Raw genomic sequence first — 21,350 nt, 5'->3', positions numbered from 1 at the left:
ACAGACGCACGTCGGTAAATTAGGTAATGAACTTGCACTCGCGGGGGCGGTTCGGCGAAAAGAGGAGGCGTGTTCCGGCGCAAAAGTTTCCTGGTGCTATTTTCCAGTTTTAGAAAGCAATTCCGCCACTGACCAGGAAAACCCAGTCTAAAGAAATTGGCATGTTGCGCGTTAGTCATATGGTATTTTAAGGGCGCGTGCTTGGCCATAATGTAGCGTGTTAACGCGCATCCACTTTGATTCTCTAATATAAACAGACGCAGCAGTTTTCATTTTTGCAAATCATACATTATTACAAGGAAAAATATTAACACACGAGGGAAATCATTGTTGTGTCCATGAAGATGTGAAACACATTTACCCAAATTATACGCCTGTTTAACCGAAGCTAATTTGGGTGGGTTTCTCCCATCATCCCCAATGTCACTTCTCTGTGTTTTACGGTCTCCTCGGCTGTGAACCACTCCTGGCGTGCGCTGGCAAATCCGCCGTTATAATAGCAATCCGCCATGGAACAAGCGCGTCTGCTCTTAAAGGGAATGTGAGAGGACGCTCTGATTGGTTTATTTCATGTTACGCCCAAACCACACCTATGAATAATGAAGCTACTTCAGACGAACCCCTTTTAGATTTGCGCCGGGTGCATGAGACATTATCTCACCGGGAAAATAGCAACAGCGCCCAAGACCCGCCCACAAAGTTACTTGCGCTTTGCGCTTTGACACTTGCGTTTCAGATCGTTAAAATAGGGCCCTATATCTCAGAGGCCAGGGCTCCTTCCGATGTAACGGCAGAAATTACATAGTGATGCGATTCTTAAAGTGAGCTAGAAGACTGAATCTTCTCGCCCTTCCAGCCTGCCGACTTGGGACTTGGCACTTGTGCTGGAAGTTCTTACGGGACCTCCGTTCAAGCCATTGCAATCAGCGAGCTTGCGTGAGCTCTCTCTCAAGGCAGTTACTGCTTGCGTTGACCTTTGTTAAGAGAGTTGGGGACCTGCAAGCATTAATTGACAACTTGTGTATTGAATTTGGGCCAGGTGATTGCAGTTACTTTAAAACCTAGGAAAGGTTATGTACTGAAAGTGCTTTCAACCCCACTTAAAGCGCAGATCATAGCACTATCAGCTTTCCCAAGGAACCGGCCAGGACAGGACAGCTTAATACACCCTTGCTGTGCCCTGTACGCACGTTACATGTTATATTGAGTGCTCTAGACAGTTCAGGCTCTCAGAGCACAAAGTAGCTATTTGTCTGCTTTGGCGGACGCACAAAAGGCCTGCCTGTGTCTAAGCAAAGTCTGTCCCACTGGATTGTCTATGCGATCACCCTGGCTTATGGCTCTAAAAACGTGGAATGTCCTATAAGTACGAGTACGAGTTTACGAGTTTACTCCACCAAGGGAATAGCTTCGTTGTGAGCATGGAACAATGGCATATCTATTCAGGACATCTGCATGGCGGGAGGCTGGTTGTCACCCAATACTTTTGTGCGGTTTTATAACTTAGATGTCACTTGCTTCACATTTACGGCCCTGTGTGAGCTGTGTACCCGCCTACCCAGTCTCAGTTATGATCTGCGCTACATGCCTCAGTGGTTTCAACTAGGTCGTATATACCACCTCAATTCTGTCTCTGTCAGCTCATCACGTTTATTATGATATAGAAAGATGGCGACGTGATCACCGTGTCATACAATACTCATCGAGCATCATTGATCTGAGCCGTTATCCCATTATACATAATTTCGTTTCAAATTATCTAAACTTTTCAAACCAATTTATATGTGATGGCATTGGCACCATTTAATTTCCTACAGGTCTCACCTGTGTTAACTCCGTACCACCCCTGGGGTGAATGCGACATCTTTATAGATAACACAGCATGATTTTACACGTTCCCCATAGTATTAGCAAATGCAACGTGGAGAAACAAAATCTAAAGGGAACGTCTCCGGTTACTTCCGTAACCTCGGTTCCCTGAGATAAGGGAACGAGACATTGCATAAACTGCTGTAGTTGCTTCAGTCAAGATTCTGAATGAATGACATTCAGCACTGCCTTATATGGCAGGGAAGCTCATCCATATCGTGTACGCTTGAACGCCATTGGCCAGTGTTACTGGCATGATTTAATAAGGCTTCAGTAATATTTGGAGGAAGGGGGTTAGTAAACCCAATGTATCGTTCCCTCATCTCAGAGAACCAAGGTTACGGGAGTAACCGGAGACGTTTGTGAATCAGACTATTTTATAACATGTGAACACATTAGTGAATGAAAACCAAGACAGAAAGTGAATTCCCCATGAAATCGAGTTTAATAGAATTTAAAAGTAAGGCTATGATGCAGTTTTAGCAAACTTTTGACAAGAAAAACAGTGATGACAAGCCGTGGCACACACAGCAAGTCCAGAAAGAGTTAAGGGATACAGCGACTACACACACACACACACACACACACACACACACACACAAATGCAGTAATATTTCTCAATCATCCCAACACACTCAAACATATACACACAACCACCCAAAAAGTGGCGAAAAACAAATAGGAACAAACAAACTGCAGTATACTTGCTGATTGCAGTAAAAAAACATGCATAGCTCAGTACAATAATCATGTTGATTTCCAAACGATCCATGGAGGTTATACGTCATACGCCGTCTAATACTGTCAAAATTATTAGTCAGTTCCTTCAACATGACAACATCTGTGTCTGACGTAAAGCAAAACAATAACGTCCTTGTTCACAAACATGTAAAAAGTTACATTCTGAACCACAAAGTTCATTATGAAAAATAAATACTTGGAATGGCGTCGACAAGGATATAAAGATTCCCTTTATGTGTCAGAATTTAAAAGAAACAAAAAGCCCAAAACCTACCCATTTCCCCATTTACACATAAAAAGTCAAATATCCTGTTGCATTTGTTTCAACAGACATCAAGGTACAATAAAAGTGTCGAACAGAGCAGATACAAAAGGAGCGCAAAACTCAGAATTAGAAAATATAACACTCGAAACGAGGCCTGGGACAAACAATACAGACAAAACCCATATTAATTATCTGGTATGCTTAGTGCTGAAGCAAACAAAACTAAATCCAACACAAGAAATACAAATCATTTATTATACAATCCCTGTCAATTTTTTATTAACATTATTTTGTCCATTGTTTGTCCATTCAAGAGAGTCACAGAACATCAAAAAGGCTTGGCAATGCAAAATATTTGACAATTAGGCTGTTTAGTTACGTGTTATTTGTTCTACGTTTCATCCTTTGGTAAAAGGGTAAACCATCTCTACTGCTATAAACACTACCGCGTATTAGAGCTGCACAATTAATCGTTAAGAGATTGCAATCTCGATTCAAACACCCACACGATTCTGTCGCCATCGGTCACTGTCAGTCCTGACGCCGGAAATTGAAAGCTCACCATTGAAATGAAATTGGCAGTGTGAACGAACGCAGCTTTATTCCTAAATGACAACGATTCGCCTGGCTATTAAACCAAAAGCACACCGAAACATTCAAATCTGCATAAGTGATCCAGAGAGAGCAGTTGTCATGTGTAAGTATGAAACAGCTTCACAAAATGTCTTTTCAACCACACAGTATCGTTGTTTCTGTCTTACAATAATTCAAATTATCACAGAAGTACTGGGATAAAAGTTTATAGTTTGGAGTCTGGATATAAACACTGATGTCTACGGTAGCAATAAAAAATAGAGCAAATCACATTTTAAAAGTAATGCGGCGCTTCAAATAATGATTGTATTAATTACATCGTTACACCAGTAGGTGGCGACAAGTGACAAGTGTTAAAAATATGTATTTGCCATTGAATCATTCATTCGAGAGATTTGATCAAAAACACTGATTCATTCAGTAATGAAACAAGAAGCATTTAAGTGAGTCATTGAATCATTCGCTCAAACCGATTTAAAAAAAAATAGAATTAGAATCAAATAAAAAAAATTATACAGACTGCAGCATTTAACATTTTGTCAGAACCTCTAATAAATTAGATATTATTTTGGTCAGTTGTCTGTTCAGAATCGTCTGAGAATTGTGATCTCTATTTGAAAAAAAAAAAATTTTTTATTGGATTTTTCAATTTGAATCATGCAGCTCTTCCATATGTAGCTCTTTCCGGAGATTATGTTTGTTCGGTACTGTCTTTAAAGTGTCAGCAAGCTCTAGCGTGAAGGACGCCCGAATTTCTAGAGCTCCGGGGCTCCGTATAGGAATGATACAGGACTCATGCAAGCGACAAATACACACATACAGACATGCTGTAAGGTGCCGAGACACACCGCTCACAAGATCTACGCCAGACAGATAGCAAAAATAGCTCTCTGAGTTTCTATATACATGAACTACACAATGCTACCACTGCCATAGTGCACAGAGAACCCTCTGATCAATTCTGTGAACAACATTTAAAAAAAACTACAAAAATTCATCTCAAGCAGCTTAGCTAACATTATAACAGTTCCCTAAAGTTACATGTAAACCTTTAAGACTTTAAGCACAGGATTTTCATATAGGTGCGATATAGTTGTGGACGGACTTATAATCGTCGTTTTGTTCCTTCATTTCAACACTGACCTCTTCTGTCAATGCCAGATTTATATAAAACAATAAAATTAAATAAACATCTAAGCAAAAAATATTAAAGAACTCATTGTGATGTAGGGATTAAGAACAACATTAATGTTATTAATGATAATATCCGTATCAATAAGGAGAAAAGTATGTCCGTGTGGGTTTGATCTAGAGTTTCTCCGTTTAACCCGAAGCAGCGATTCATCAGTCACTCACTGCGCAACCTGCCAGACTATAACATAACTGCGCTCCGGCTTGGCAGGAGCCGACTGCAGTTTCAACGTAGGTTCGGCTGATTCTTCATCTTCATCTCGCCCCAAACCACCATCCTCGTCACCTGAGAGAACAAAAAAAAAGAGATGTTTTATAATGTCAGCAGAGCAGAATGTGCACATTTAGTAGGTTTACAATGTGTGAACATGCACAAATGGCATCTGCTGCTCATGGCCAGGTCCTGGAGACGCTGGTACTGAAGCTCTTACCGATTCTGAAGTCGATGTATCCCTCTCCTCCGCTCATGATAAGCATGCTCTTGCCGTCTGAGGCTGAAGAGTCTGAGTTGTCAGGCGTGCCTTCAGCTCCTGGCACAATAACCTGACCTGAAAAACCGCATTAACCGCATTAACACATTTGCACTCCACCAGTCATTATATTAAACACCACACATTTCAAACAATATGCTGAATACATTCTTTTTTTTTTTTTTAACAGCATATTTTTCACCCTTTAAGGTTTAATTTTGATGGTAGGTAGTACCTTTAACACGTTCTTTTGACTAAAAGTAACGTTGCACCTACATCTCTACTAACTCTCATTAGAGTGTTTGTAGAGTATTAGTAGACTGGTAGGGTTATGGTTAGAATACGTCGACAAGTAGTTGCAAAGTTACTTTTAGTCAGTAAAATGTCTATTGGAGGACCATCACAATAAAGAGAGTCCACATATATATTAAGCAGACAGTCTACTGATACTCTAATGACTGCAAGTTGACATGTAGTTGCAAAGTTACTTATAGTAATGTTCTAAAGGGACCATCAAAATAAAGTGATACCTATCTTCTATCTGATTTTATGTAATGGTATAGTATGTCTAACAAACATAATTCTTAAATGCTTTACTTGATTAAATTTAGCTATTTTTGCATTGTAATACAATGTAATTTTTGCAACGTAAAACATTACCGGTATTCTCTTTATTCAATATATATATATATATATATATATATATATATATATATATATATATATATATATATATAGAATAGAATGAGGCATTTATATAGCGTGTTCATATGTACTACTGTACACCCAAAGCGCTTTACAATCATATCAGGGAATCTCTCCTCAACCACCACCAGTGCGCAGCATCCACTTGGATGATACGACGGCAGCCACAGTACAACGGCGCCAGTGCGCTCACCACACACCAGTTATAGGTGGTGGAAGAGAGAGTGATAGAGCCAATTCAATGGATGGGGAATTTTTAGGAGGCCATGATTGGCAAGGGCCAATGGAGGGAATGTGGCCAGGGCACCGGGGTTACACCTCTACTCTTTACGAGAAATGCCATGGTTTTTAATGACCACAGAGAGTCAGGACCTCGGTTTTACGTCTCATCCGAAGGATATATATATATATATATATATATATACTGTACTAGTTCATAGTTAATGTTTCTCGCACTGCACAGACGTTGCTCCAAACTGTTAAACAATGTTAAACAAATAATGAGTAGTGCAGTTTCGTTCCGCTTTTATTACGTTTCCCATTGGATATTGGGCAACGTTGTGGTGGTCGCATTTTAATGAAAATATTGAGCGCTATATTGAAAAAAATGTATATCGTTATCGCCAATGGTGAACCGTAGATAAATACTGATACCGTTTTATCGCCCAGCCGTACATATAATTTACTTTGCAAAAATATACATACACACTTTACACCATAGTAGTAATTTAGTATTTATTGTGCTGGATTTACTGATACCTTTTTAATAAAAGTATTGATTTATGTTATAGGGTTGACCATTTCAAAATATGTATTTGTTTATTTATCTATGCATGTATTATTGTAATATGTTGTTTTTACAATATTATTATTCATAATACATTATTGTAATATTCTTCTTTTTATGTATAAAACATGGTAATTTTGTTTGTGAGATTTACCCACATATCCTCAACATGCTCCCAAAACGGTCCTTAATGTTACTGTCGTAATATTAATCTTCATGATGTTATCATGAAACTTTCAATATTGAATGGAGTTGACTTTCTTCAAACATGAGGCTTCACAACGGTCTAGATCCACCTTATTTTGAACGTAAGAGCATTTGTAAATTGCCATTTACCATTTAATGTATTCTTCTAGTTATTTGCCTACAGATGTATAATGAATAGGAAGTCTTGCACATTCACAGAAAATAGCTTGCTTCCGTGTTTCAAAATAAGGAGGCTAATGTTATGACGGTATACCTGGAACTGTAGCAAAGAATTTGACAGCGTCTCTGTGGCCATGGAAGCAGAGCTGAGCGTGTGCCATGGAGCAGTACGGTACGTACGAGCCCATCACAGCACCGACCATGGTGTCATCGCCGTACACTCGCACCGCCCCACCTGGACGACAGGCGATCGCTCCCACCGTCTTATTAGCTGCTAGGGGAAAAGTGTGTAAACACAAGTGTCTAAAGCATCTAATGTTAGCAGTTAGTATCTTGCAGAGAAGATGCCTGTCAAATTCAAAGCACAGCCTCGCTGCGAAATTACTGGGATACAGCCAATAATATTAAAGCATTAAAAGCAAATTTCTAATAGATGCAGATTCGCTGTTGATAAGCTCAGAAAGAGGAAGTTGGTTGGAGAGAGAGGACGATCTAAGAGGAACTAAGGACAGAGAACTTGGATATGAAATATTGAACACAGCTGAGCATCAAAGCAAACAAGCCAAGCAAGACAGCTTTGTTTCAGATTTAATCAGCTGTCAACAATGCGTTTCCCACTCACCCCTCTGACCTAGATATCCACACTGACCTACAGCTACAGAGACAGGAGACGAGAGAGAACAGAGAGAAGTGGCCAAAGAGACTGAAACTAAAGCTGCCTTCCACATCAAATACTCATGTACATATGTTTATGTGTGCTGTGATGTTGGCTTACAGTCTGATAACGGGATGGAGATGATGACACCATTTCCTGTTCCCACCCACAGCCGGTTACAGGAAACCATTAGAGCCGTTATCCTCACAAAAGAGAAACCCAGTTTCCCTGTTCCTGTAAAAGACAAGTGGAAGTCCGATGATTGTGTATTTATTTCAAAGCATATTATAAAAGAGCTCAAATCTTGTCTTGTAATTTCATGTGTTTTTCAGATGCACACTCCCATTCAAAGGTTTTGGGTCAGACAGACTTCATTTTTTAAAAGAGACAACAGGTCTTCGCAGGCCCGCTGTCAGGCGAATCTGGTTTCGATAACTGTAACCCTCCATTTAGCTTAACAAGCAAGCGAGTCTGGAGTTGGCGTGAAATAGCATTGTGCAGGGTAGGAAATGCCCGCAAAATTCAAGATATAAATTGTACGAGTTTGTTTTTAATATCATATAGTTAAGCAATATCTCACGGGGAAAAATGCTGTTTTCCTGAATATCAGCACAATTGCAAATGTAATACAACAGTTCAATAAACATTAAAGGAGAACTCCGGTCAATTTTAACATTGAGCTCAATTTTTAGTAAATTTGGAGTGCTGTCAATACAGAGAACAACGACAAAAATCGGTGTTGCCTACACCGTGTTATCCTATTTTTAAAATTTGCACCCTATTGACTTGAATGGGGCAAGTTTTAAACCTGCTTTTATCCTCTTAACATCTTTGATGTTTCATTACAAGTGCCCAGCCATGTTGAGTGATTCCTTCAGAGTGAACACGAGTGAATCTGACTGCAGTAGATGTGAAAGATATTAATAAAAATGATGTTAATTCAACAAGCACACAGACCTGTATTTAGTTCCTGTTTTCGGTGGAAGTCCAAAGTAGTCGATTGTCGAGTTCACGCGCTTGATCATAGTAACTAAACCTATGCGCGTGAACTCGACAATCGACTACTTTGGACTTCCACCGAAAACAGGAACTAAATACAGGTCTGTGCGCTGGCTGATATAACATCATTTTTATTCATATCTTTCACATATACTGCAGTCAGATTCACTCGTGTTCACTCTGACGGAATCACTCAACATGGCTGGGCACTTGTAATGACACATCAAGGATGATAAGACTAAGAACTGGTTAAGTTTAAAACTTGCCCCATTCAAGTCAATAGGGTGTAAATTTTAAAAATAGGATAACACAGTGTAGGCAACACCGATTTTTGTCGTTGTTCTCTGTATTGACAGCACTCCAAATTTACTAAAAATTGAGCTCAATGTTAAAATTGACCGGAGTTCTCTTTTAAGTTGATATTCATTTAAATTTTTTAACAGTAATGTCAGTTTTTGCTCTATTTGACCAAAGATAACAGTTCCAAACAAAGCAGAACAGTTGTGTCTTAAGGAATCGTTGTAAAAGCAACGTAGAGATGGTGTTTTTACTACTCAACAGGTGAGTGAGGTATTTTATTGAACATAAATTGCATATGTAGCTCTCTAAAAGAGTTCATTGTAAAGCATTACCTGTTGTGAAGGGTCATTTCATTGTGGTTGTTGTAGCGCTGTGCTGGAATTAATTTTCAATTAAGTCGCGGGTCTATTAATGGCTAAAGCTACAGTAATGTCTTCAGCTAGTCAGCTTGAGATCTTTCCATCTAAACTGGTTATATCTCTTATGCCTAGTAGTGAATGTTTTACGAGCAGCAGGATAATCTTTTTTTTTTAGTTATGAGAAATAACCATATTCATCCACACAGTCAGGCAGAGCCGAAGCACAACCAAACAATGTTCTTCTGCTAAATGCATTCAGACACAAAAGCTATATGGTGCACTGCAAGGATATTGAATTGATCAAAAGGTACACTAAAGACATTTAAATGTAACCAAATATTTGTCAAATAAATACTTTTGAACTTTCTCTTCATCAAAAAATCCTGAAAAACAAAATTAATCACAGTTTCCACAAAAACATGGAGCTGTTTTCAACATATAATAATCAGAAATGTTTCTTGAGCATCAAATCATCATATTAGAATGATTTCTGAAGGATCATGTGACACTGAAAACTGGAGTAATGATCCTGAAAATTCAGCTTTGATCACAGGAATACATTACTGTTTACTATATATTACAATAGAGAATTTTAAATTGTAATATATTTCACAATATTAAGCAGAATAATAAAAGGTGACCAAAAAAAAACACAATTTTCACAGTATTCTCACCTAACATTTTGCTGACATAAGGCTCAATGTCCACGTCCTGGAGATGCTGGAAGGTGTGAGCGTGGAAGAGGCGGAGGGTGGAGTCTAGCCGGATGGACACCCAAATCCCATCACCCACCCAGGCCAGCTGACGCACCTGACTCTCCTTACGCGGGTGGGCATCAAAAGACTTCTGTTTCATAAATACCCAATGAGAAATGCGTCACAACTTATTGTAAAAACATCCTGCTTAAAGCTACACTGTGTAGGATTTACTACCATCTAGCGGTGAAATGTTATATGACTACCAACTGAATATTACTTTCTAGCCCCTCCCATTCCGAGGGCGTTTAAACTCCTACGGTGGCCGTATTATTTCAAATCTGCAAGTAATCTCCCCCTCGCATTCGTCACGGTGCCACTGAGTGTAAAAACACGAAAGGCGAAGCTTGAATTTCCAGGTATGTCCCTCTTTGGCTAATGTATTTTCAAGATGGAGGCGCAACATGGCTTCCGCCATTCGAGCAGTTCACCCGTATGTATTATAAATGCCAGATTCTACGCTTACGAGAATTCTTGATAAGATGGTGGAAGTAATTGCACACGAATGAGCACATCATTTTGAAAAAACAAAGTGTTTTTTTGCTAAGAATAAACGTAAAATTTTGCACAGTGTAGCTTTAAGTAAGTTAAAGGAGTACTTCACCGCTGGCAAAATGGGTTTTCTATATAACATGTCGGCCTATACAGTACTGTAGAAAGGTAAAACCATTTTTGAAATCCGTGCTACCTGATTAGAGAAAACAGAGAAAAAAAGCTGTTGTCTTTCCTTTTGCCAAATAGGTAGGAAAACTTCATTAGGCGTGTTGCCATCCAAGGCCACTCCCAGCGGTTTGCTATGGATACGCTTAACCAGAGTCAAATATCGCCTTGCTTTAGTAGGAAATTATAATGGTGTCGACTTGTATTGTTCCCAGATGCAAGAATTCAAAGAGTTAACGTTTAGCAGGAGTGAGTTACTTCTGGTTTCCAGTGAAGGATCCAATGTGTTGTAGGCACTAAAGGCTGAATCGTAAATACGGAGAAAACACAGAGATGGAAAATATGAAAAAGCTGTTTGTAGTCAACATTTCAGACTGGATGACCGCGGACACAGTGTTTTGGGCCAAACGCAGGAGAAAACTGAAAGAAACTGCTGTTCGGTCAGATTCGCCCGAAGCTAAACAAATAAACGTGAATTTCTCGGTCCAGGTAACACGGAGAGCGAGTAAGCATAGTTAAACTTTAAGGAATTTTTGCTCTCCAGAAAATTGGATTCAACAAATACTAATAAAAATTGCATGCGACACTAATAGAGTAAAGACATAATCCCGAACCTCTATTTTCATTGCTTTGGGCTGAATGACATAGATCTTGTTCTTGTAGCCGCACCACACTTTATCATGCACAACGGTCATGCAGCGGATTGAGTGATGTGGCCGGCCGAGGTCCAAGAGGTGGTAGTTGGTCAAATCCCACTGGCTGTCTATAAAAGTAGAAGCAAGATGGGGGGGTTTTTACAAGTCAATGTCAAAGTTAAGATAACTTTCTGAATTATTAGCAAACTGACAGGGACTTACCAAGACCTCTGTGGAAGACGGCCAGTGTACCATCAGCCAGAGCCACCAAAACACGGCCTTTCACATGTCTATGTCGAGAAACAATATCAAATATCATTAGTGCTCAGTGTTTTCTTTTGATTGCAGCTCAAGATTGAATAAAAGTGCAATAAAAGTAGAGCTAATTGCTTTATCATCTGGCTACATACATTGGAATTCCACTCAAATATGAAATAACTTCCTGAATTTGCAAGGTTACTTTCCACTTACACTATGTTCAAGATGGAATCCTTCAGCTTGACAGCATGAAGACACTTCCTCCATCGAGCGACTGATGAGTGCACGTATAAACTGCATGAAACACATTTGCAAATGAGGAATTGTCGGATTGTTTTTCAATGGTGCAATATAATAAATCATTGATGATCTGATAAGAGTGTACATTAAACAGCTCTCTAAATATTGTTTTGCCGTGCAGTTGCTATACTGTAGATCTTAGTCAAAGTAGACACAATATTTATTTGAATGAATGAAAACAAGACAGGCTGTGTCATAGGTGTTGATTGTTCAGCTGACGAAAAATTAAAAGTATAATTTATCACAAACTTCAAGTGGACAAAAATGCTACAGATGCGGATTGTAAAAGTGGGATCCAAAGTATGGCAGTATTTTGTTTTTATGCACAATAAGAAGAAAAAATATATTTTTTTTTGTTGTTATTAAAATTGTTTTCTATTTTAATAAATTTAATAATGTACCGGTAATTTATTCCTGTGGTTCAAAGATGAATTTTCAGCATCATTACTCCAGTCTTCAGTGTCACATGATCCTTCAGAAATCATTCTAATATGATGATTTGCTGCTCAAGAAACCTTTAACATTACTTATTATTATCAATGTTGAAAACAGTACTTCATATACTTCATATATTCATATTTTGTTTCAGGATTCTTTGATGAACAAAAAGTTCAAACAAACAGCATTTATTTGAAATGTATTTGTTACATTATAAAGATATTTACTGTCACTTTCGACAAATTTAGTGAGTCATTGCTGAATAAAGTATTGATTTATTTAAAATAAACAAACTGACCCCAAACTTTTGAACAGCAGTGTATATACTCATACTTGTATATAAACTCCTAATATATAAAACTAATTTTGCCTATCCTATTTATTGAACATTATTTCTCTCTACATATTTAAACTTTTGATATTTTTTGAAAAGTTTCAGTATTGAGTGTTTCAAATCTTTATTATTTTGGTGTTTAATAAAGTCTGTTGCTTGCCATAATGGAAATGTATATGGTCAGATGCTATTTTTTGTGTTGCGTGCATCTCACCAGCCATTCTGAGCCCCCAGCCACATGGTGGGCAATGCGCTGCTCATCCGCTGGGTCTCTTCTTTTGCCTGATCCACTTTTCCACCTGCTGAGACCGCATCGTCCCTGTCTCGATCTGACTCCCTGGGGAGGAACCCAACCAAGGATGAGTTCCCATACAAATCTGGATGTAAATCAACAACGATAAGACACAGGGTCTGACTCACCTTTGGTTATCGTTGCCTGCCGACGCCCCAGAAGACTCTGTTCCGAGTGGGTCTGTAAACACATGCTCTGTGTAGATTCCTGGCTGACTGGTGTCCTGTCCTGGGCTCTCCTGGTCTTCCTCAGTGGCCTCCGTAGCCTCCTCTGCTGCAGGGACCCCGTCTTCACTGGGAGCTCTGGAGAGATCTACAACAGAGAGACTTACAAGTAGTGATGGGAGATACAAAGCTTTTCGAAACTCTGACAAACTGCTTGACAAAATGATTCGCTGTTTTGAAGAGCTCGAAACACCACAGGCTTGCTGGTCAATGCAACGGACATTGTACATGCATCAAAAAAATCAGCCTAATCAGCTTACAAACTAATTGCACATGTTTCATGAAAGTGTAATCTATATTAAATGTAATCTACAAATCATTAAAGCTACACTGTGTAGGAATTACATAGGTGAAATTGTATATGACTACCAACTGAATATTACTTTCTAGCCCTGTTTTTTGCTGAAAAATTACACAGTGTAGCTTTAAATATGAAGTTTCAGTAAGATTTGCGTTCTTAAATTATTTGTAGTGCTTGTTTTGCCTAGAAGCAATAAATAGCATTATTCTTTATTTGTATTATAAACACACAAAGTATTGAAATTCATTAAATTAATAAAAAAAAATTAACATACATTACAAAACTGACCCGAGATCAGTTAACCATTAGAAACGTGTTCATGGGTTCACGAACTCTACGCCACAAAGGTTCCAAGCAGTATGAAGCCTTGTTTGCTGAAATCACTTGACTTGGCAAATCTGAACCACTGATTCGAAACAAAAGATTTATAAATGTTTCGAAGCTTCATGAAGTAGAATTTTAAAAATCATAACTTCCAAGTGCCAAATAAGCCGGGACTTTCCTTTGAAGCTTCAAATAGCTCATCCAACCAACAATTTAGAGTCTGAACTAATGGTTCTATTAAAGTGGCCAAAACGACATGAATTCTACACTGAGCTACAAACGGTTCCTACCACTTCCTCTGGCAGGACTCTGTTCTGCTGACTGTTCGTTGACTCCAGTGCTGCCCGTCTGAGATCCTGAGCTGGACTCTTCAACGCTGCAGCCCACCGCTGACACATCGCTTAACACACCCTCACTGCCCTGAGAGCTGCTACTGGCCAATAAAAAGTCTGGTCCCGCCTCCAAATCCTGAGGAATCTCTTCCCCTGCGGGATAGTCTGTCTCCAAGACTCCTGGAAATCATATTACAATAAACAACATTATTGCTTTTTATTCATATTTAAATGGAACTCTTAATTGCCATTTAATTGTGTGAATTATTTCTCAACTCCCTTTTACATCTGACAATGATTTAATTATTAATTCAATTATCTGCAGAATTCCAAAGAAACAAAACTATACATGCACAGATTTATAGCTCAATAAATAGTGTTTTGTAGACTAAAATGAGTTTTGAGCCCAATTTCATAAGTAAAGGTAGAAACTCAATGCACTCTCTTTAAGTTTGAATACTGAAAAAGGTCTGAGTTAGTTTCCTGTAAAGAAGTCACGCTTAAAAAGTACCTATTTCTACTCATATCAGAGTGTGTTCTCTTTGTTTTTTTTGCCTAGATGTCTTGAATAACAATATAATGTGTTGGCCAAATCACGCAGCCCTCGTACCATTTACATTTTGTATTTGTTTATCAAGAATATAATGATAAACTATTTATGTCTATGATTGAAAGAAACATGACAACAAAAGTGTACAAAAGATGATGTGTTATGTACAATTCTGACCTGGTACACTGGCGATACACAGCACGCATGAGTTACAGACGTAGAAGCTGTCCAGCAGGTCGTCGGGCCGCGTCACATCCATGACCATCACCTTTGTGGAGGAGTGAGTGCTCGTACAGATCCAAACACGACTGGACATCTCCACATGCACCGACTGCTCCCGTTCCTGCTCCTGTCAACACACAGAATAGCACTGCATTGAGAACCAATACTGTAAATATATTACACTGCAAAAACAGATTTCCCCCTCTGTATTTTGTCAGTTTCAAGTACAAACATTTAAACATTCCCTCAAGAAAAAGTGACTTAAAAAGCAAAATGAGTGTTTTCTGAAAAGTATAGGCCTAAGTGACTTTACGCTTAAAATGTCAACAAAAATGTCTGCTAATGGGCTAAGCACAATAAGCTTGCTATCCCTTTAAATCATGTATTTTTTCTTACCCCACTGGCAGATATTTTTTTATTGTCTTAAGCATGAAATCTCAGATTTATAGGTTTGTGCCACTCTGCCTTTCTTATGTACTGTATAGGGCTTCTAAAGACCTTATGCACCAGAGAAACAACCGCGCAGCAGCCATCTTTAGAGTTTTGTCTTTGAACTTTTGTTTTTGCGGTAGCCCTGTATATTTCTAGCGCATCGCTGTCGAAGAGCAATTATCTGGTGAAGTAGATTTACTTATTGTAGAGTAAGCAAAAGTTATCATGAACACTTTAATGTTTGAACTGGATGTCATAATAGATGCCAGTAGACCGGGACGATTTTTAAACGAGCGGTTCATTCATAAATCCGCAAGATCTTACCTTCATGCTGTGGAAATACAAACCAGAACACAGAACACAACGAGCGCAACGCTGAAAAGGGACGGGGCTAAATAAGGCGTATATGTAAATTATGTTTATCATGATTGGCTAGGCTCTTCGCTTTTAAAATAAGTAACAACACCCTCACCAAGAGTCTAGATACCAAACATGTTATGTAAAAGTGAACGGCCATATGCTAATGAGCTCATACTTTTGATGCCGTGACCATGATGATTAGACAATGAGCTTTGTCTAATTTCTACATCAAGCTCCTTCACTTCAAACAAGTCCATGTTTTCCATGATAAGGCCCCTTTAAAAGTTGATTGAAATATTTTACTTTAGGTTCCTGCTCCAGCTGATCTAGGCTGCTCTGAGAGCCTTTTCTCTGTTTGGAGGCGTCAGTATCCACCATAGACTCTTCACCAGAAACGCCAGAGCCTCCATCACATGACCGTCCACCTGAGAGGTTCACTCCAGCTGCACACAAGAGCTACACAGGGGAAATCAGAAAAAATATCTATTAGAGGCTGACAGCAGGAGTTCATATCAGCAAAGTAAGGTCTGGTGAAACTGAAGAAGTCTTCATACATGTAGGTGCACTTATATTTTTCTCAAAAGACAAAACTACTGAAGCAAAATGGATGGAATGAGAAATGTGCACTGGGGGAAAAAAAGCAGTATGGTCTGATTTGAATTATTTTCATATTTCAGGTAATTATGATTTTCAATCCATTCATACTTCATCTTTCCTCACTAAATTGCCTTTCTTCTAGTCCTCACCTTCATAGAAGCGTCTTTCTGCTCCAGCGGCTTGAGACACACAGGAACAGGTAGGTTTATTTTGTTCTCTGCATGGCTGCCATTGGCGACCTATGCAGAACAGGATAACAGCACAATTATAAATGTAGATATGTAGAAAATATGGAATTAATACAATCAAACGTTGCAGTGCTTTTAAATAGTACTTAAGAGCAAGAAAAAAACTAAAAACATAATTTTTTTTTCATAAATAATATAAAACAGGGTTCGCACACGTTTTTCTTATACATTTCCATGACTTTTTAGGCAAATAATCATGACCTAATGTTCCATGAAGGTCTATACATGTCTAAAACTCCATGTGCCAATTTATCATAGCATATCTTAACTCAAATTAATGACTATCAATGCTATTTGTTTGCTTGCTATTTGTTTGAATAAAAAGTGACTGTGCCAGACCGTAAAGAACACAACATCATGTGAATGAATGCCCAAATGGCAAGTACTGTCATTTGTTTGCCCAACATTATCAATTAAACCCAGGGCCTGAATTTAATATGGAAAAATAAGGCGTGGGGGGGATGGGCATAGACACTTTTTTAAAAAAATTACAGTTATATCACCTAAATGTTTGCTCACTCTGTGCATTTGTGTTTTTATAGTGGGGTAATTTTGTCATGCAATTTAATTTACTAACAGTTAGTGGTGGAACGGATCACAAAAGTCACCGTTCGGATCATTTACGTTTTTTGAGCCACGGATCGGATAATTTTTCGGATCAGCAAAAAAAAAAAAAAAAATTACAAAAATGTATATGGGGGTAACTTTGCTTTTCATTTATCCACGGACCCAAAAATGTAATTTATGCACGGACCGAAAAATGTAATTTATGCACGGACCGAAAAATGTAATTTATGCACGGACCGAAAAATGTAATTTATGCACGGACCGAAACATTTAATTTATGCACGGACTGGCGAATCTGGGATCCTCTGATAGACGTCTGCTTTTAAACGCTCCCGTGTGTATCTGTGTATGCGCTTGGTGAAGAGTGTCAAAGATGTCATTGTTGATCATTGTAGCCAATCACAGACATGTATATGTTGAGTGCGACAACATAATGGCCAATCAGAGGTGTTTAAGAATCCGTTCAAATGCTGGTATCGTCACATTTTTTTTAATTTCCGTACTTTTTGACAACTCTAGGTGCTGCAATTATAAATAAGACAAATGTAAATGATAAGAAAAAATAGTTTTTTTAACATTAAATGATGTAAACTTATTCCAATCTAGTAGACCCCATAAACAAAATTATGAATTTGTAAATGAGCATAATAGGACCCCTTTAAGAACAAGATAACCGTACAATTATAGATACTTTACAAAAAATATAAGTAGAAAATATTGAATTTAATAAAATAAAAAAATATATAAAATAAAATAAAAATCAATAAAATTGTTTTTAAGACAAAAATCACTGCTTTTTTTGTGACAATATACTATCAAGACGTATAACTCTTGCCTTGCATTTGCCCGGGAGACTCCAGCCATGTGCGATCACCCTGCCATCCTCTTTCTGCATGTGGGCTCTCACATGCTGGTACTGAGCCCGCTTCTGCTCCCGGCGGGACAGAGAACCACTCGAGTCCACCCTAATGAGAAAAACAGAGAACAAACAACAAGGGAGGAGAGGATCAGAGCATGATGGATTGAGTTTGATGTGCTGAGTGATGCCAGACATCTTCATATGAGGTTTCTAGATCTAAATGGTTCTCAACAGGCGTAACATTTTGAAGATGTTTGACAAGGTAAAACGGAAGAGTTACTCTTCTTTGAGGAAGTCGAATGCTTTGGACTTTTCTCTGGGGAACTGGGAGAAGGTGTTGCTCTTTTTCATGATGCTGGGTGGGTTGTACTTGACGTTGGATGGTAAACCTCTCGCTGTGTTGCTGGATGTTGAGGAACTGGAGGAACTGAACAGGCGACTGAAGCTGGAACAGGACATGGAGAGATGGATGTGAACAGGCTCAGCTCACATTTGTGATCTTTACAACTAGCATGCACTTGCATGTGGACGACTTTTCAGGAGCGGTTAAGATAAAAGGTCTTACAATTGCCTGATGCTTGACCTCTTCTTCTCTGCAACTTCAGAGTTTTCCCTTGAAGCTCTGTGGAAAAAACAAGACATCACTGTAGGAGAGCCGACAGACAACCAGTCTCTATGTGGCGGTGTGGGGGTTTTGCTCATTAGACAGAAAAACTGGCCTACTTTCTAGAACAATTAGTATGAGAACAGAGCTCAAGCTGAGCGTAAAAAATATGGTCTGGTGAGACACTAAAGACATCAGAAATAAACAAACAGTTTGACTACAAAACAGTAGCATCATAAGTAGCTTGGCTGCTGTGCTAACAAATATATTACAGTAAAAAAAAATAAAAAAGACAGGAAAAGAGCTGTCATGTTTCATTTTGGACAATAAAGTTCCCCCTATTATACAATTTGAAAGATTTCTAATTTTGTTGTGGAGGTCTGTGACAACAAGGTCAAAAAACACTTTAATTTTCTCATAATATACATTGCAGCATCACCTCTTTTCTCACAGTGTCGGAAATGGTTTGATAAAGGATTCAGATTGATCTGTTGCCCTGTCTGTTGTGATTGATCTACTTTGCTCTGATTGGTCAGATGGCCGAACCTGTTGTAATTGGTCTACTCTGCTCTTATTGGTCAGATGAACCAGTCTACTGTGATTAGCCTATTCTGCTCTGATTGGTCAGATCTGTTGTGATTGGTCTACTCTGCTCTGATTGGTCAGATCTGTTGTGATTGGTCTACTCTGCTCTGATTGGTCAGATCTGTTGCCCAGTCTGTTGTGATTGGTCTACTCTGCTCTGATTGGTCAGATCTGTTGTGATTGGTCTACTCTGCTCTGATTGGTCAGATCTGTTGTGATTGGTCTACTCTGCTCTGATTGGTCAGATCTGTTGTGATTGGTCTACTCTGCTCTGATTGGTCAGATCTGTTGCCCAGTCTGTTGTGATTAGTCTACTCTGCTCTGATTGGTCAGATCTGTTGTGATTGGTCTACTCTGCTCTGATTGGTCAGATCTGTTGTGATTGGTCTACTCTGCTCTGATTGGTCAGATCTGTTGTGATTGGTCTACTCTGCTCTGATTGGTCAGATCTGTTGCCCAGTCTGTTGTGATTGGTCTACTCTGCTCTGATTGGTCAGATCTGTTGCCCAGTCTGTTGTGATTGGTCTACTCTGCTCTTATTAGTCAGATTTGTTGCCCAGTCTGTTGTGATTGGTCTACTCTGCTCTGATTGGTCAGATCTGTTGCCCAGTCTGTTGTGATTGGTCTACTCTGCTCTTATTAGTCAGATCTGTTGCCCAGTCTGTTGTGATTGGTCTACTCTGCTCTGATTGGTCAGATCTGTTGCCCAGTCTGTTGTGATTGGTCTGCACTGCTCTGATTAGGGCTAAACTTTACTTATGCACTTTGATCTTTGAATCTTTGCAGACCCTTTACATTCACAAACATCTATATTACACACTACACTACATGTAAGGTAATATCCAAAAAAGCATAATGGGGCACTTTAAAGATAAAATATCCTTTCTTTCCAGTACTGTGTTACAGTGAAATGTTTACCGGATCATTTCTGTCCACCTGACGGCCTCCTGCAGCTCCATCAGTCTCTCCTTGTACTGATTTCGCTCCATCAGGACCCGAGCCATCTCCACCCGTGTGAACCTTCTCCTCTGAGCTGTGGGCACATCGCTCTGCGGAAACCCAATGAAAGAGGAAAATTACACAAAAATAATTACACACACATATGGGCCTGGAAATTATTATTTGAACATGTATTACTTGTCATTTATTGTTTTAAATATAATAATATAATATCAGACATCCCAAGTCTCCCGGAAGTTCCCGGAAATGACTTTGTGCAGGTTGGGATGTCTGTAATATGCCAAACTAAACTAGCAAAGGAACAAGTCAGCTAAAATGTAGAATTAATATTAGGCATTGGAGAGCAAGGGCAACAATTTATGTAACAAACAAGTTATAATTTACACACAACAATCATATGGGTTCAGAAGACCTGAAATATACACAACTGTTCAAAAGTTTGGGGTCAGTAAAATTGATTGATGTTAAAGAACTCTCTTACACTTACCAAGGCTGCATTTACTTGATCAAAATGTGTATACAGTAAAAGCAGTAATATTGTGAAATATTACTCCAATTTAAAAGAAATATTTTCTGTTTTATATATTTTAAGATCAAATGTATCCCTGTGATGGTAAAGCTGAATTTTCAGCATCATTACTCCAGTCTTCAGTGTCACATGATCCTTCAGAAATCATTCTAATATGATGATTTGATGCTCAAGAAACCTTTATTACTATTATCAATGTTGAAAACAGTTGTGCTGCTTAATATTTTAATGGAAACAGTGATACATTTTATTTCAGGATTCTTCGATGAAGAGAAAGTTGAAAAGAACAGCATTTATTTGAAATAGAAATCTTTTGTAACATTATGAATGTCTTTACTGTCCCTTTTGATCATTTTAATGCATCCTTGCTGAATCAAAGAATTCATTTCTTTGCTAAATAAAAATATCACTGACCCCGAACTTGTGAACGCTAGTGTATAATACTTGTAATAATATTTTAATACCACTCACCTCATCTTCGTCTTTATTATTGTTCTGTTTGGCCACCTCTGTCTCCACTTTCACTCTGCGTTATAAAATATTCTTAGTCCCTAATTTTCAGTGCAATTGTACATTTAATTACATAGTCCAAGTAGCATGTTATGAAAAAGTCGCACATTAATGTGATAAACATTACCTGTGGCTGCTAACCTGAATATGCCATGTTTGATTTATTCTACTAC

General features: G+C 38.6%; 1 protein-coding gene across 10 annotated transcripts in view; it reads right to left on the bottom strand.

Moving 5' to 3' along the window:
* Window positions 1-2,291: 2,291 nt before the first annotated feature.
* The window catches only part of spag9a (sperm associated antigen 9a), a 37,937-nt gene continuing 18,878 nt past the window's right edge, over window positions 2,292-21,350 (bottom strand). For 5 of the 10 annotated variants that reach the window (XM_079610992.1, XM_079610997.1, XM_079610998.1 and 2 more), the window contains 20 exons: window positions 21,139-21,193; window positions 20,097-20,227; window positions 18,555-18,611; window positions 18,270-18,434; window positions 17,966-18,095; window positions 16,465-16,554; window positions 16,022-16,174; window positions 14,882-15,053; window positions 14,113-14,334; window positions 13,102-13,285; window positions 12,896-13,018; window positions 11,823-11,903; window positions 11,574-11,641; window positions 11,331-11,479; window positions 9,976-10,147; window positions 7,764-7,877; window positions 7,611-7,643; window positions 7,083-7,259; window positions 5,092-5,208; window positions 2,292-4,946 (listed from right to left, as the gene is read on the bottom strand). In XM_079610992.1, coding sequence (XP_079467118.1) covers window positions 4,822-4,946; window positions 5,092-5,208; window positions 7,083-7,259; window positions 7,611-7,643; window positions 7,764-7,877; window positions 9,976-10,147; window positions 11,331-11,479; window positions 11,574-11,641; window positions 11,823-11,903; window positions 12,896-13,018; window positions 13,102-13,285; window positions 14,113-14,334; window positions 14,882-15,053; window positions 16,022-16,174; window positions 16,465-16,554; window positions 17,966-18,095; window positions 18,270-18,434; window positions 18,555-18,611; window positions 20,097-20,227; window positions 21,139-21,193 — 2,518 coding nt within the window. In that variant the 3' untranslated portion in view covers window positions 2,292-4,821. Of the gene's footprint in view, window positions 4,947-5,091; window positions 5,209-7,082; window positions 7,263-7,610; window positions 7,644-7,763; window positions 7,878-9,975; window positions 10,148-11,330; window positions 11,480-11,573; window positions 11,642-11,822; window positions 11,904-12,895; window positions 13,019-13,101; window positions 13,286-14,112; window positions 14,335-14,881; window positions 15,054-16,021; window positions 16,175-16,464; window positions 16,555-17,965; window positions 18,096-18,269; window positions 18,435-18,554; window positions 18,612-20,096; window positions 20,228-21,138; window positions 21,194-21,350 lie in introns of all 10 variants that reach the window. The other 5 variants (XM_079610995.1, XM_079611000.1, XM_079611001.1 and 2 more) reach the window with 2 other exon arrangements.

Source organism: Phoxinus phoxinus (genome assembly GCF_949152265.1).
Source record: "Phoxinus phoxinus genome assembly, chromosome: 1".
Classification (NCBI taxonomy): Eukaryota; Metazoa; Chordata; class Actinopteri; order Cypriniformes; family Leuciscidae; genus Phoxinus; species Phoxinus phoxinus.
Note: the sequence above shows the minus strand (reverse complement) of the source record. Positions and strands in the feature narration are given on the sequence as shown.